The sequence below is a fragment of the Apteryx rowi genome, unplaced genomic scaffold (assembly GCF_003343035.1).
Source record: "Apteryx rowi isolate R43461 unplaced genomic scaffold, aptRow1 scaffold_172, whole genome shotgun sequence".
Lineage (NCBI taxonomy): Eukaryota > Metazoa > Chordata > Aves > Apterygiformes > Apterygidae > Apteryx > Apteryx rowi.
The window spans coordinates 747,487-763,501 of NW_020447997.1; the positions used below are offsets into that span (position 1 = coordinate 747,487).

Below are 16,015 nucleotides of genomic sequence, written 5' to 3' on the forward strand. Positions count from 1 at the left end.
CCCCCCCCTTTTTTTTAACCATATGGACTAATGATAGTCAAACAAGAGAGAGCTGTTCAGTGTCAGGACTGAGATCCTCAGTATCTCTAATAGAAACACTGTTTTAAAGGGCAAAACGTAGAGACATTTCCCTTAGCTGCTTCAGCAAAACAATTATCTCAGTATATGTTTAAGCACTTAAAAATTCCATGTTAATCCATGTTAATTCCATGTTAATCCATGTTAATAATGTTTACAGACCTTCCTATTAAGACTGCCTGACAATTTCCGTAAGCCTAGGTAGACATCTAAGACAGGCCTTTATTGAAAGTTTTGAAATACTGAAAATAGTATAGCTATTGTGAAAAGTAAGACTAAGCAACAAACAAGTTCTTTGGAATTTTCAGTTATTCCAACAGTCCCATGCTTGGCAGCAAAAACTTGAAATCTGGCGTGCACCCCCCCTCCCCCCAACATGCCTGTTAACATCTGAAAACATGCTAAAATTTAAGTTATAACTCTGACAAATACTGTTGACCTACCCTCTGCAAAGTTTAGTTTTAACAGCTAAAACCTAAAAGGTTCTGTCCTTACTTAGGATATCTAGACTACAAATGCAGCAACTTCACAGCCTGGCTCTCTCCACTCTGCGCTGTGCAGTTTCGAGCTAGTGATTGATAATACATAGTAACATTGTACAATACTTTTTATCATTGATTTTTGCCTGCCAAAGAAATTAAGATTTTAAATAGTCTACATTAAGTAACTAAGGTAATTTCAGTATTTGTCAATAGTCACTGCCAACAGTCAAAATACTTTGAGTTCTTCTGGGACTACTGGAGTATACACCGAGTTGTTTTGATTTCACTTATGATTTGAAAGCCTTTACAAACCTTCACAAAGGCAGGAAAATATATTGTACGGGTCATTTACCAAGAAGACACATCACTGCCAGTGTGCAGAAATATAGCTAAAATCAAGAGGACATCACATTTCAGAAAGGTATGGATGAACCTATGGCATTTTTCAAAAATCTACAATATAACAAGACCATACATTTTTGCATAGGATGACTAGAGAATTGTCAGTCTTTAACAGCATAGCATGTGCAGCCTCCAGATTTCTAGGCTTCCTGATTTTTCCAGCTAGCAAAAGATTCAATAACTTGTTCATTCCTAAATCTGTTGGTGTACCACAAACTTTTACTCAAACTCATCACCTAAAGATTTTGATGACCTTCTTCCATAATGCTTCCATTACCAGTCTCTGCATCTCACTGAAATGTATGCCTTTACCTCAGTGCAAAGCTGGGTGTTTTACCTGTCTTCTAGCATCACCATTTTCAAGCCCAAAGTTTCAGGGTAATAAAACCCCCTTCCAAATCTACTCAATCATTCTGTCTCATTGACAGCATACTCCATTTTAACATCTCTGACTTCAGGGATATAGGTATTTTTTCAAGCAGTTCTTCCTCCCTTAACTGTGGTACCCTTATTCTTTAGGTCTGTGGTCTTAAGTTTGCCACTTTCATCTTTAGATTGTACATGTACGCCGAGAAACATTGCCTTCCATCTGTACAAAGTTAATTGAGAATGTTATCTTAAAGCTCTGAAATTTTTACATCTTCAAAAAGCATAATTTGGAACTAGACTTCAGAGCTTATCATAGATGGCAACATGCTAGAAATCTAGAGATACATCATACAGTAAATTCAATTTAAAATTATGTATGCCTTGTATCTAGATTTGAGAACAAAACCACTTTGAGTTCACAAACTGGTCTGGGATAAAAAAAACTACAACAGCCTTCATACCTGAAGTGCCTGAAGTTTCCCTGAACTACCAAAGGAAAACTCTGTATCATTAAAGACCACAAGCTTCTGGAAAAACGTAGCTATCATTTTTGCCTATGAAACTGTTTTTAAAATGGCACAGCACATACCTTAGACATGTTAAAAGGCTTAGTATTTGTGAAGTTCTTGGCAATCCTCGAGTGGAACATGCCTTTCAAATAAATTACTGGAATGTGGGACAAAAGTCTGCTGCGTTTTAGAAAACCACAGAACATTGTGTTTGTTACCAGCATTATCTTCACACGGACTCCTGTTGTTCACTTTATTATTATTGCTGTCTCTCCTGCTATTTTTAGCAGAGCTAGCCTCGATAACCAACCTTTAACAGTACTTTCTCCTCCAGCCAGAAAGCAAAATCCTCTAGTAGAGATTTTTGTTGACCTCCAGACTACTAATACGTAGATCAGATAGCAGGAATGCTCTTTAGCAACGTGCTGCGCTCTGACAAGCTGACTAACCGGCTTCAAAGAAGTGCCAAAGCCGCTGCAAAACAGACATCACATACGCGAACAATCGAACGCCGGCGGAGTCTGAGCTGTTTGGGTCTCTGCTGCACGAGAGCAGGCATCCCAGCTTCTCCAGAAAAGACAAGTTGGTCAGTTCTTGTTGTGAACTTCTAATTTCTTGACAGCCAGAGAACTCAAACTTTCTGCTTGCCAAAGCAAAAGCGTATAAACCTCAATTAATGATACAGTATACTAACAAAGAGGCCTTTTACATTACTGATCCCGTGGTTTAGTCTATAGAAAGTTATTAAAAACATGCGAGGGGAGACAGCTGCTGTATACAATATATTTAAAGAACTAGTGCAATGCCAAAGTGAGTGTTCAGGGAGGAAAACCATTTAAAAAAGTAATGCAGACTTACTTGAAATCAAAAACTCATTCTCATCTATTTTATGAATTTGTACTTAATAAGCCTTAACAATTAAGATTTTGAAACTTTTTGCATTTCCTACCAGAAATTGGAAATAGATTTTAAACTACTAATCCACATGCTTATCTTAGTCACTCATTTAAGGACATTACTTAAAACCTTACCCATAATTTATCAGTTCTGAAGATACTTAACTGAATTTAATGCCTTTCTTAATTGCTAGATTCTTCACAGCACCATTAGAAACACCTCTTGTATAAGCCCAAGGTGTTAAAATAACATTTTCTCTACCAACTTTTGTGACTAAATAATTTTTTTGATGTTAGTACACTAGGTACAACCTAAGTATACTCCCAGGTTTTTCTTAATATAACAGACAGCTAGTTGTACATGAAGTTGGTCGTCATACTGAAATCTACAGCTGTATGGGAAAATGAGAAAACATACAGCTTTTATTGGAGGGAATATAAAGTATCAATTCAAACTGAAAAAACAAACAGTGATCCGGACTATCGCTGCTTAAGAAAACAAGAGCTCAATAGATCCCTTATAAAACCAACATTCTTCTTGCTCAAACACCCAAACATCAATGTTAGTTACAAGCCTGATGAAAATGAGAAAGAAGAAAAAAAAAAGAAAAAAAAACCCCCAGACTTTCATGATTTACACTAGCAAATTCAAGTATTTTTCTTTTCATGCTGCACTGGGTATATTATTTGGCTCTCAAACTTTAAATCAAGAAAGTTGAGCTTTTCTTCCATAAAACACTGTCAGCATATGCTATTCATCACAGGAAAATAAAAGTTTCAGAAAAGCAAACTGAATTATCACATGAAGTTAAGATCTTTCCAAATTCATGGATTCTAAAAAATAGTTTTCTCTACTGCGCAAAGCAATAAATATCCTCTTCCATGGAATACATTCAAGTCCCAGTTTGCTGTATTTTTAAGGGGGAAGAGATGGATGGTGAAGGGAGAATTTTTATCAAATGTAGGCATTTCTTTTTAATTGTCATTTATGATCAAACTGGCAACAATACAGTTGACAGCTACTGAGATGCAGGAACCTATTAGCATTTTCAAACTAGAGAAAATGCCTACTGTCAGATAGACAGTTATTATGCAAGATGTGTTTCTGTAGGACCCTCACCCCTGCTGACTGCTTCAGGAGCAAGGAGTCAGCATAACATGCCTCAGCAGTTTCACCATCTGGCTAACAGGCACCATTTAGAATGATACTGAAGTTATTTTCCCCTAATTCTCACTCACTTCTAAAGAGAACTGCTGCTCTTTATAGACCAGAGCAAAAATACCATCTGTTCCTCTATTTATAGCTTATACTTTTTATTTATAACCAATATTTTATAACTTCCTTGAAAGTTCATATTTAGTCTACAGTAATTTTATCATAACATTCTTATATTATTCTGTTCAATGTTAGCTACTTTGAGAACTCATGCTTGCAAGTCTATTAACAAAGCATTTTCTTTAAGACAATTTTTTGCTTTTTTGTGTGTACGAGACTACTCATTTTCACATGGGTCACAGGAAGATGAGATGTCTTTTGATATTACTGAAGCATTCTTAAGCACAATATAAATATAGAGCAAGTCAAAAGCTAGTAATGTGTATGGTTTATTCATCAGGAATTTGAGTTCTGTTGGTTTTATGGACAGATGTGTCAAATGATCTACTATATAAAAAGCAGGAATATTATGTTTTATAATAAGTCAAGAACCAATCCAAATTTGGACCTCCTGTGATAAACTCGCCAATGCTAAAAAAGCATTCAGAAAACAGTACTAAATATTTCATTAGGTACTATTTTGATAAGCTTCTTCTGACAAGTCCATTTTCTTTACAACAGTATTAAAAACATGCAGCTTTTACATCTATTTGTAGGAGCTTTTATGGTGAATCTTACAACCCCAATTAAAGTTTGAAAAACAAATGCTCATAGTAACAATTCCAGGTGCAATTTTACCTTCACTAATTAACATTATCAAAGCTGATATATTCAAAAATGTAAGCCCTATCAAATGTTAAACTGTATATGTAATCCTCTCCCTGAAATGAGAAATGGGGATCAAACCAGGTATGACAGATGTTAGCCACACTGGCTAATGCACTCAGCCAGAGGACTCAAGATACAGTCAATTTTATGTTATGCAGAACAAGAGGGAACAAACAAGATCAAAAATCAACATGAATAATTTGGCAATTGGAGCATCTGCATCATGGTCTCACTCCTGGAAAGTTTATTAGCTCCAAAGCAATGCCATGCAACTGTACAGAATTAGGTTATGCCTGGAAGCTACTCAGCAGGTCTCTACACACAGCTCAGCCTAGATACAACCTTAAACAGCTGGCCCAGACTGTACAAGCAATGGACCCATTCTACCAGATTTCTGTGACCCTAGCCCTACAGCAGGACAGGATACAGTCTTTCTTACTTGACCCCTAACTACAACCTAACACCCTGGGTCTGCCTAATCGAAAACTAGGCTGGCAGTTTTCAAAAACAGTCTTAAATCCACTGTTCTCAGCTACTGCTGTTTCAGAAAATTAACACTGACTCAGGAATTCCCATCACCTCCACACCTAAGCATCGCTTGTGGCCTCTGCCAGCCATGATCCAGCTTTGCATGCTCTTCTGCACTCTCCCTTACTCTTTAGCCCCTGTTGACTTGAACTGGAAGCCTAATCCCAATCTGGGGACCTCTCTCAGCTCCAAACCTATACCAGTCCTAAACATAGCTCACAGATACCTGGCTGCAGCAGAACTTACTGGTTTGTCTTCAGCCGTGCTATGCTCAAGCTAATAAATCCTATCAGACCTAAACTGGTCTGCATGAACTGACCTTGGATGCCTCAACCTCTATGACACACTGCAGCTACAACACAAATAATCCACCCACAATTACTTCTGTGACAAGAACAGTATAACAATTCATTTTAGATGAGCTCTTTCGCATTTCTTACTAAAGTTACATTATGCTTCCCACATTAGACATAGTTTCTAGTTGTTTATTTAGCAAATGTTAAGCACTATGGATTTATTCTTTATAAATTAGGTATTCATTCCAAACCAAACTTATCAGAAATAATAATAAATACAACTAGCTGAGGTAGAATCTCTATTGCAGAATAAGTAATGTTCATAATAAATTCTAGAAACCTTTTTCTTTGAAAAGCCCTATTGCTTTTACATTACTGAGCAAGGACTTCTCTTTTATGCTGGGGGGAGGAGGGGAGAGAAGAGAGGGGAAGGGAAGAAAAAATAAATAAATAAATCACAGACTACCAGAGAAGCCATGCAGGCCCAAGAGAATTCAGTATCATGTTTCTTCCTAGATTCCTCTTACTGAGTAGCTGTAGTGTCAACATTTGCATTTTAATATGCCCTAACTTCAATGACTCCAATTAAAGTTTGCATATAATTTCAACCAGGAACTTGCTGATACCCTTCTTAAATTCTGTTTTCTTATGTACCATTTGATATAGTGGAAAGCAGCCCTGGGGCTTATACAATAACTGTATTTATCTGTAGACTTTCAGTTTACCTTAAACTGCCATGATGGAAAAACAGTGATGTAGTCTTGAATTATAGATCCATAAACTAACACTGAAATGAGCTACAAACATTTTGCTGGCTGCACTCCCGAATTAGCCTGTTCTGTTTGTCAGAGAAAGTGAGGAAGAAGGTTCATTTGAAACAGAGAACGCTTAACAGAAATGCATGGCAGTCCCCTTCAGACAAGGGTAAAAACAGTTGTAAGCAACTGACTTGCTTGAAAGATGCCAGGCAGTTTTGCTTGCTTGCTCAATCTGTGAAATTCATCCACTTCTGGAAGATGAGAAAACACGTGCTGGAGCACAGACGAGAACCCGCAGCCCAGGGTGATAGGGGAACTTTAAAGAGCATTTCTACCATTTGTTCCTAGGCTGCTGCAAGGGCCAGGCAGGCACCAAATAATGTAATAATCAGGCTAATGCTCTGTGTAGTCTTTTATCCTTTCCCAGATAACGACAAAGAGCAGATGTTGAAGGAAATAATAAGAGAAACAAGGCAAGTAAAGAATTAACACTTCCCCTGATACACCCTCCAGTTTCTAACAGAGTTGTTTAGAGATTCTTCATCCTGAAGCTAAAATCCATACTGAGATTAAAGTAGCATTTGATGGACCTTTCTTCCTTTAAGTTACCTAACCTCTTTTTGGAATCCATTTATACTTCTTTTTAACCAACAACATCTCGCAACAGTGAGCTCAAATAAGAGAATGAAATTCTCTTGACTAGTAATGACTAGTAGTTTTATTGGGTGTCACCTAGTATTTGTTTTGTAAGAAAAAGTAGATTCCCTGTTCACCTTCACCTCCCCTCAACAATAGTTTTATAAACTCACATTATATCCTTCACTCATTTTTTTTCCTAAGCTGAACAGCCCTAAGTCTACTGAGTGTCTCCTCCCTTAAAATGCACCCAATCTTGTCACCCTTTTCTGTATTTTTCTAGTTCTCTTATATATACTTTCTGAAACTGGATGTCCATAAATATGCACAGCATGTGCATATATGGATTTATACAACTCCATAATGGTGCTTTTAATTTAGTTCCTTTATTCCTTTTCTAATTAATCCTAACCTTCTATTTGCCTTTTAATTGCCAACAAGATTTGAGCTAACATTTTCAGCAAGTCATTCACCATGCCATAAAATATTTCCTGAGTGGTATTGAAGACAATTACAATGCATGCATCATTAGGTATTTTTCCTCTGTGTGCATTACTTGGCATTTACCAACACTGATTTTCAAACCTCCAGTTCTATTGCCTAGTCACTCACTACCACAAGATATTCTGCAACTTCAGTTGACAAGCTAATTCTGTTTTCTTTCTTATCTTCTAAATAGTTGTTATCCATGAGAATACATTTTCCTCCCTTATGCCTTGACAGTATTTTTTGAGAACTTTTTCTAAGAATTCTTGTCAAGTATTCTTTTAAATTTTAAGTGTCCTGTATTAACCAGATCACCCACCATCATATGCTGTTGGTTGCGAGACATAACTTCCTTTTGTGAGAGCTCTAGTTAATCTCCTTCCTTATAAACAGTGTCATATGCCTACTAACTCTATTCAGTATACTCTTTTTCCAAATTGGCCTGTTATAGGAACCTGTAATTCCCCTCATCCCCCTTTAGGTCATTTAAAAATACTGGCATGCTATTTACCACCTTCCCTTCCTTCAGTAAAGGAGTCTAATAGATTAACAGATTATTCATTACAGTTAGTATTTCAGCAATTTTATAGCTGAGCTTCTTGACAGTTCTTGGGAGAATACCTGCAGGTTCTGATAACTGTGTTAAGAACTTTTCTCTTATGCCATAGTACCTACATGGACTGTGATTTCTGCAATACCACACTTTCTACGAAATGTTTTTGTTCAACCCAAAAATGTTATTTAATGTATAATAAAAAGCAAATGAGCCGTAGGTATAAGTAGGTAGACCAATGATCACGGTCATATATCTGAAAGCCTGCAAGTTATTTGGCTAGTTCGGAGTAAACGCAAGAGTGTCTATCTTTCCTTGGAAGCAAGTTTCACTTTATAAGATATTCTTAAGTGTTTCCCAGGCCTTAGAGATGGCATAATTATAGCTTGTGACTTTATTAAGGAAGTCACACCATTAATTTTTCCCTCTCTCTCTCATAGTAGATTAAAAGGCCATGAATCAACCAGAAGGATGATTAAAAATATATATAGCTGTTTCAGGAGCTCTGAAATTAATTATATTATATATAATGTTTCAAAGTAAGAAAACAACTCATTGTCCAGGATTTCACGAAAATCAAAATTTCTATTACAATAATCAGATTGCTAATGCAAAAAAGACTGCTTTCTTTGGCCTGCTGATCAAATAACTCATTCTACTTCAAAGCTTGTGGAGTGAAAGAACTGATGTGTTGAACTGATTTTTTTGGCATTAAAAAAAAGCAAATTAGAATCTGGGAGAAAGACAGTGGAAGAGAAGTTATAGTGAGAAATATTTACAGCAGGTTCACAGATTAGAGGAAAAACAAAAGATGATATATTATGTGGAAATAACTACAAAATAGAATACAGAAAAATAGCCAAACTTTTACAGCAATTTTTGCTGAAGCCATGAAAATCTGAACCACCCCTCAAAATAAGTTTTTATGTGATTTAAGTCTAACATAGTTGCCACCATGATTCTTCAGAAACACCTCCCCAGGTCTCTGACTAAAAGGATACACCACATAGCGATGGGAAACAGACAGCCCAGTAATATGATCCTTCAAGACATGAAATACTGAACAATATGAAAATTATTAGGTGCTGAGGTTATCATAGCAAAATGGTAAAAAGAAATGTCAGTTCGACTTGCCTTGTACTGTCCACATGATCTTTTTTGCTTCATCTGCCTCACTCCCTGCACAGATTTGGGACACTGATAGCTATACAGCCCCTTTGCTCAAAATATGTAAAGATGGAGACGGCTGGAGATGAGCCACGGTCGTCTTTCCCTTCTCCCTTTTCTCAATGCAGTGTGCCAAAGCAGAACAAACAGCTGTATGTGCCTGCATGGTTTGAGGGCTAGGAGGGTTGGACCATGATGTTCTGTGAAGGAGTTTTGCTAAGACAGAAGCTATACTTTACTTCAAGAGGATGCAAGAGAAGACAACAATCCCAGTCTAAGCACCATCTTGTGGTGCAGCACTTATCAGAGGGACAAAGATCTTCCCAGTACAGGTTCTGGTCACCTCAGCATGTTTGAGTCAGCCGTGGAGCAGGTTAGCAAAGGGACATACCCCCTCAAACCATCATGACCTTTGGTCCAAATTTAAATGAATGAGATGGTTGATGGTGTTCAGCACTACTTCTGCTATCAGTATTGAAAGATTCAAATGGCATCTCCCTTTACAAATACTAAATGTAGAGTTCCGTTTGTCCACAACCTCATGAAAATTGCTTGACAGTTCTGACTGAAAGTTTTCTTCATACAAGAATGATGATATAAAAATGTTTTGTACACTACCTCTGAAGATTTTTGCTTCGATATTGGTGTATTTCATTCAATAAAGCTTAAGTAAAATTACTTGTAAACAAAACACCACAATGCTTCCCTTCATTTTATAAGAAATTATTTTAAGGTATATTGTTGCTAAAACAGATTTGTAAGTACACTTCCGATGTTCATATTTTCTAACCAGCAGTGATCCTGACATGGAAGGAATGGCTACCACTAAAAGGGAAGTCAACACGATATTATACTTATAGTATACATATACTATGTTTATAGTCTACAAGAAGTGGAACTGTACTAACTGCTCCTCCTGTCCTTTCTACTGCTTTATGTTTGCATATGTACGAAGACATGTAACCTGCCCCCCTACCCACTGCTACCCTGACAGCACAGGCGTGAACAGGGAAAGTGCCTTTGCTCTAGATTGACTTGTACCCTAAACAAGAGATGTATGCACTGAAAAGTAATAGAAACAGAAATAGAGAGTCAAGGACAATCTTCAATGCTGCAATCATGGACCTTTATACCTCCGCCTCCTGCTTCACATAAATGAAATTCCACTATCTACTGCAGAACTCATTCAATATGAGTGTGAGTGATATGTGGGCCATCACCTCTCCACATTTTTCAACTTAATTAAAAATAATCTGAGGCCTGTTGTCACAGAAACGGTGTCTCTCACTAACTTTTGGGGGGGGGGGGTTGATTTTTTTTTTTTTTTTTTAAGTCAGCCTTTAACAAGCTGTTGATTATAGAAAGCAGGAAACTTGATATTAGGTGGCTGAAGGCTAGTAGCTAGGCACACAAGAAAAGAATGCATAGACCTTTCACTGCTTCAGACTCTGCAGTCTCTGACCAAAGCACTGATTTGATTTCATGACTGCTCTGCACAGATAGCTGACATTACTAAATGCTACTCCAGTATCAACTTGTTAAATTTGAACTCAGACTCAGCATATCAGTATACTAGGCCAGACTAACTGGAGTCAAGAGAAATATTTCGGGAGTTGTTTATTTTTAAATGAGTCACAATACACCATGATAATTAGCTGGACTATATAATTAAATAATTATCATAGAACCCATTATAAATGCCAGAAAGACTAATAGAAAATGCAATAATATATATCAAATTTCTTGTAGTTGGTTGCTCAACTGCTATAAAGTCAGTGAGGGTTTTTGGTTTGGTTTGGTGGAGTTTTTATTCCTTCCGATAACATGTTTTACAGAATATTATACAAAAACCAATTTTACATTAAGATTGAAAAGGGCCACTTCAGGACTGAAAGGCTCTTGTGCCTGTTGTCCTTGAGTAAAGAAGTCTGAAACAAAGATATTGCTATAAAACATTTAGTGTCCAGTTTTTTGCACCTTTTTAATTCATATGTAAACATAGCACAAATCCAGCTATTTGCAAATACATGAAGAATACAGCATAGATGCAACAATTTGCGATTCAGACTCTTGGCTTTTTCTTTTTTTCCTTCCCCTCCAAATTTATCTTTCACCTTCTAGCTGGAAGGGAAAATTTTAAGAATTCGGGAAGTTTAAAACATGCTGCCATACTATTACAGTAAAAAATGTTCCTCTATCACAGAAGCTTGTTACCAAGTGCTTTAAAAGTTAAATCTCCTTTGATTTTTATGACAACCCATTGTGAACACAGCTCCTGGGAACTGAAACAAGTTATTTTCAGTCCATTGTGCTGTGATGTTTTCTGGAAATGTTTAGTAACAAAACTTTGTTTTCCTGAACTGGGATTCTATCTAATTTGAGTTTAATAAAATTCACTACTTATTATTAGATATCAACTGCCATTAAACAAAAGCTAGCTGTGCACGTTTGTGAGAAATGTACTTGAAGGGCATGACTCAACAGGCTTGCCATTTTTCAATATTTTTTAAAAATAACTAGATCTAGACAGCTTAAAGTATTTCATAATCTATTTGTGCTTATTGTGGATTTTGCCATCAGATTTGCAGTTTGATTTTGGGAATAGGAATCCCCAAACAATATGCATAGTAATTACTTGTGATCATGAAGCTTATGCTGAGATCAAAATTTCATAAGAAAAATGCATTTCTCTAACTCTTGTTAATCGAAAAGCAAAATAAAACTCCAGAGAAGTCAAGAAGTGTGGAATCATCAGGCCATGCCCTCAGTAAAGGGAATGACAGACTGAAAATTACAGGATAGTATTTCAAGGTAAAATTACTAGTTTAAAAAGGCACTGTCATAACTATAGATCTTTGGCAGAAAACCCTTTGCTTCTACAAGCAAGTTAGTTAAAAGGTAGTAGCATTGATTCTTGGAGAATGAGGTCATAAAATTTAATCAAATCATTTTTATAATTACTGACACATTTTTATCAGTGTTCAAAATTAAACCAATATATAATATCCAGGTCTTTTAAATCCTTGTGAAGTTATTTTAAAAGTTTTTAAATCCACCTTTCTTGCGGCTTAAGCTATACTACCAATATAAACTGCCTCAAGAGTTAATAAGAGCAAATACATTTCTAAATCTTAGTTGGAAGTGAGTTTCATTACCAAAAAATATATTTAATATAAGCCTTCTAAACTCAAGTACTATAATTTGGACAGCAATGTTGTTGGGAGAGGTATTAAGTTACAGCGTACTGCTCAGGCTGAACTAGTGGTTGGAAGAAAAAAAGGAGAGGAAACTCTGAAAATTCCTGTGGTTCAGGGTGTATACAGAAACAAATGGTATTTACAGTTCCTCTGCTCAAATATGACTTATCTTTAATTCTACATACAGCAAACTGTTCCGTAAAGTAAAGTTTATATAAATAAACCTAAAAGATACTATAGTAATTATTAATTTTTACACATTTTATATGCAATTTCAATATCAATTTATTGAACATACATATTGAACATTCAATTTATGTATTTAAACTGTATCTAAATTGCAGATGAAGTTTAATTTAAATGTCTAAATAACTACACAAGAAAATCCCTTCAAGTTCATGTAAACCGGAAATTATGGTTTATAATACATCAAATACAGGTATTTCACTGTAAGAACTATTCACCAAAAGGTACTATAGTCTAAAAAACAAATCTAAAAATCAAGCATTACAAATAGTGTTAAAATTAACTTCCTAATGGTGACAGTTTGACACCATTAGGAAATTCTTAAATAGTTGGGTTTGTCTTGATTATGAAATTCATTATTTTCCAGTTAACTTTAATTTGTAAAATACTGTCAAGTTTTTCTATAAACCACAACACTCACCTCATGGGGCCTCCACAAAGAGCTGCTAGACAATTCCCTTTTAGAGGTTCCATATCTTTTCTTTACACCACTTGTTTTTGCTTCATTTCCAGGTTTGAACTGTATGTGCAACTGAGACGTCCTTGCATTTTGACACTTGTATTTAAGACTGGATAAACAGCATGAAACTTTTTGACATGATCCTTCTAATGAAACACTTCTTTGCAAAACATGGTGGGTTCTGCTCATCTGTGCATTCGGTCTTTCTAGTTCATTTATATTAATCTGATATTCTGAATCTATTTTTGAGGGTAAACATGCAGATGTGCTACGTGCCAGTTTTATACGAGGATATTTTGCACTGGAGTTCAGATTTAACTCTGGACTGCAACAGCCATTAACCATTTCACTACTGGATGCAAATGCTCTTTGAGTGAGATGAACTGAAATACAAGAGAAGCCATCAGATACTTCTTCACAAGTTGCCCGCTCAGAACTATTCAAAATTTGACTTTTGTCCTGTAATGAACTATTCAAGCAAAGTGGTCGAACGTCTCTAACTTCACCAGAAGAGCAAACTGTTTTAGACAGTCGAAGTCCATTGACTGCTGTTGAAAGGAATCCCTTGGGAATGGTTTGATCTTCTTTTTGTGCCAGCTCACTAGGAGAAATAACTAGTTTATGTGATGTTTGATAGACCCCTCTCTGTGGTAGCTGACCTGAGTTTATTGGAGAAGTTGGAGGAGTACTGGAAGGACTCCTAGGGAAGATCACCAACGATGAACAACGTCGCAGTGGAATTTTAGTTTTCTTCCTCACTGAGGAAGCATCCTGGTCAAAAGTAGTATTGGTTCTACACAGAGCTTCCTGAGATGAGCTGTTCCTACAGGGTTTACATTTGTTTGCTATGTTTCTATATGAAGAATTGCCATATACAACATTATTACAGAAAGTACCATCACCTATTGAAAGAGTACAACTACTACTGTCACTGATGATACTGTTAGTATATGAACCTCCATCACTTGTGGTACTTGTACATGATCCATAGTCACTGCCAGCACTACTGAAGGATCCATTGTCACTGGTTGCGATACTGCTGAGACTGCCATTGCACAAAGCAGTACTGCTCAGATGGCTATCATTAGATCGATGATCGACCACAGTTCTGGTGCCACAATTTCCTTCATTACCAATACTGATGAATGAAGCATCTTCACTAGTAGCTACACCATCACCAGGCTGAAAACATCCATTATACTTTCTAGACTGCAGAGAAATGTGCAGTGAGGTGCTCCTTTTTTTTTGTAATGAAGATATAGTTGCATTTTCTTGTTGATTAATTATTTCCTGCATTATAGGTGCATAGGCAACTTGTCTAGGAGTTGGCTTCAGTTGTACAATATTAGGTGCAGAACTCTGTGAAGGCTTTTTGAAGTACATGAGATTGCTACTATCCAAAACATCTTCAGAGGTTTCTGATAATGGATCCGTGTTGCTTCTCTGGGTTGCAAAATGCAATCTTAACTGTCGTGCCATTTGTTCTCATTTCCATGCATGTTAGCAAATGAAAACCACAAAGATCCTTCAGCATAAAGGCTACAGGCAGTCGCACAGAACCTAGATCTAGTACATTACAAGAGTAAAAGCCTGTAAAAGTTGCAGTCTTTGTCCTAATTTCTACAAAATACTAGTTGGGAGGAAAAAAAAAAAGAAAAAAAAAAGTACCTCTTGAAATAAGTCAGCCATTCGTTGAACTGAAGTTTCTGGACTGTCTTTGATTGCTTGTAGTCAGAAAGCATTCATTTACAAAGCACTTACGTTCCAACGACCTCAGCTGCAACACACTGCCAAACACTGCCGACCTTGTTTCAATTCTACCTTCAGTAATTTGCATAAATGAATACGATAATAAACCCCCAGTACTTCAAGTTTAAAACAGCAACTCCTGCTGCAGCTGCACTAGCTGAGTCAATGTGTCCGTACTTTCCTCAGCAGCGTATGACTACTAATATTTTTACCCATAGGTTTAGAATTACAGGAAGTTGGTAGGAATGAAGTCCCATATAATTGAGTATCAAGTCTAGGATTGAATTTCCAAATAGTAACCATGCTAGCAAACTGCTGAGGTCTGAATTATGCATAAACCAGTGAAATAAGCCTCATCCCTTAAAAAAAATATTTTTCTATGCTATTTAAATAAAACCTGCAAGAACTAGGCATCTCATAATCTAAACGTTGTTAAGTAATCACTCTTCATACAGATTTGCACATAGTACAAACTTCTCCTGTCAACTGTTTAGTATTTCTCAGTGCCATGCAACTGAATTAGAAACACAAAAATTATTCTGATTAATAATTCAGCACTTATTTTCAGCCTACTACTTTAAATAATATATTTTAAAGCTTTTTTCAAGCTAAAGCTGTTGATGGTAGACAAAAAGAAAAAATTCTTACACTCCAAACTGAACTACCTGAAATTGTTTGCTGGAAGTCAGGAGTAAATGGACATCCATTAGAGTTAGATCTGGCATGTAAATATATGACCAGCTACATAAACTTTGAAACACTGAGATGAAAATCATAGAGTGAACATCTAAGATAAATATATGATTACTGAGCACAATCACAGGAAAAAAAAGCTGTCCAATATGATCTATTACATACAGCCTAACAGTCATACATTCACAGCTAACTACTGTGGTAATTTTTTTTGATGAAATGATCAGCATTCAAAGAAATTAATATACTGTCAACTCTTGTATGAGTAACAGGACTGAGAATTCCTCCAAATGTTTTAGTGTCTCATATTGTCTGAAAAGGTCCTTTGCTGGCACCTAGTGGGACTTTTGAAAAAAGACAATCTTGCTATTAAGTGTTTTTTAGAAACAAACATTCAGTTATGAACATACTTTTGAATACAGAAGCCATATATGATGCAGTACTAAACTCTACCACACTAACATGAAATTACTTACTGCTGCTGAAAAAGTGCAAACAGAAGAGAACACTAGGCCATTTATACTTT

At 36.3% G+C, this 16,015-nt stretch overlaps 1 protein-coding gene across 9 annotated transcripts in view; it reads right to left on the reverse strand.

Annotated features, from left to right (window-relative positions):
• The window catches only part of NEDD4 (neural precursor cell expressed, developmentally down-regulated 4, E3 ubiquitin protein ligase), a 58,652-nt gene that overhangs the window by 27,098 nt on the left and 15,539 nt on the right, over positions 1 to 16,015 (reverse strand). Inside the window, exons 2-3 of one of the 9 annotated variants that reach the window (XM_026060873.1) lie at positions 14,716 to 14,844; positions 13,009 to 14,637 (exon numbers count right to left, since the gene is read on the reverse strand). The exons of 4 other annotated variants lie outside the window; for them this stretch is intronic. In XM_026060873.1, the coding sequence (XP_025916658.1) occupies positions 13,009 to 14,526 (1,518 nt within the window). In that variant the 5' untranslated portion in view covers positions 14,527 to 14,637; positions 14,716 to 14,844. Of the gene's footprint in view, positions 1 to 872; positions 881 to 2,336; positions 2,472 to 13,008; positions 14,638 to 14,715; positions 14,865 to 16,015 lie in introns of those variants that run through there. 4 more of the 9 variants (XM_026060872.1, XM_026060874.1, XM_026060876.1 and 1 more) reach the window with 4 other exon arrangements.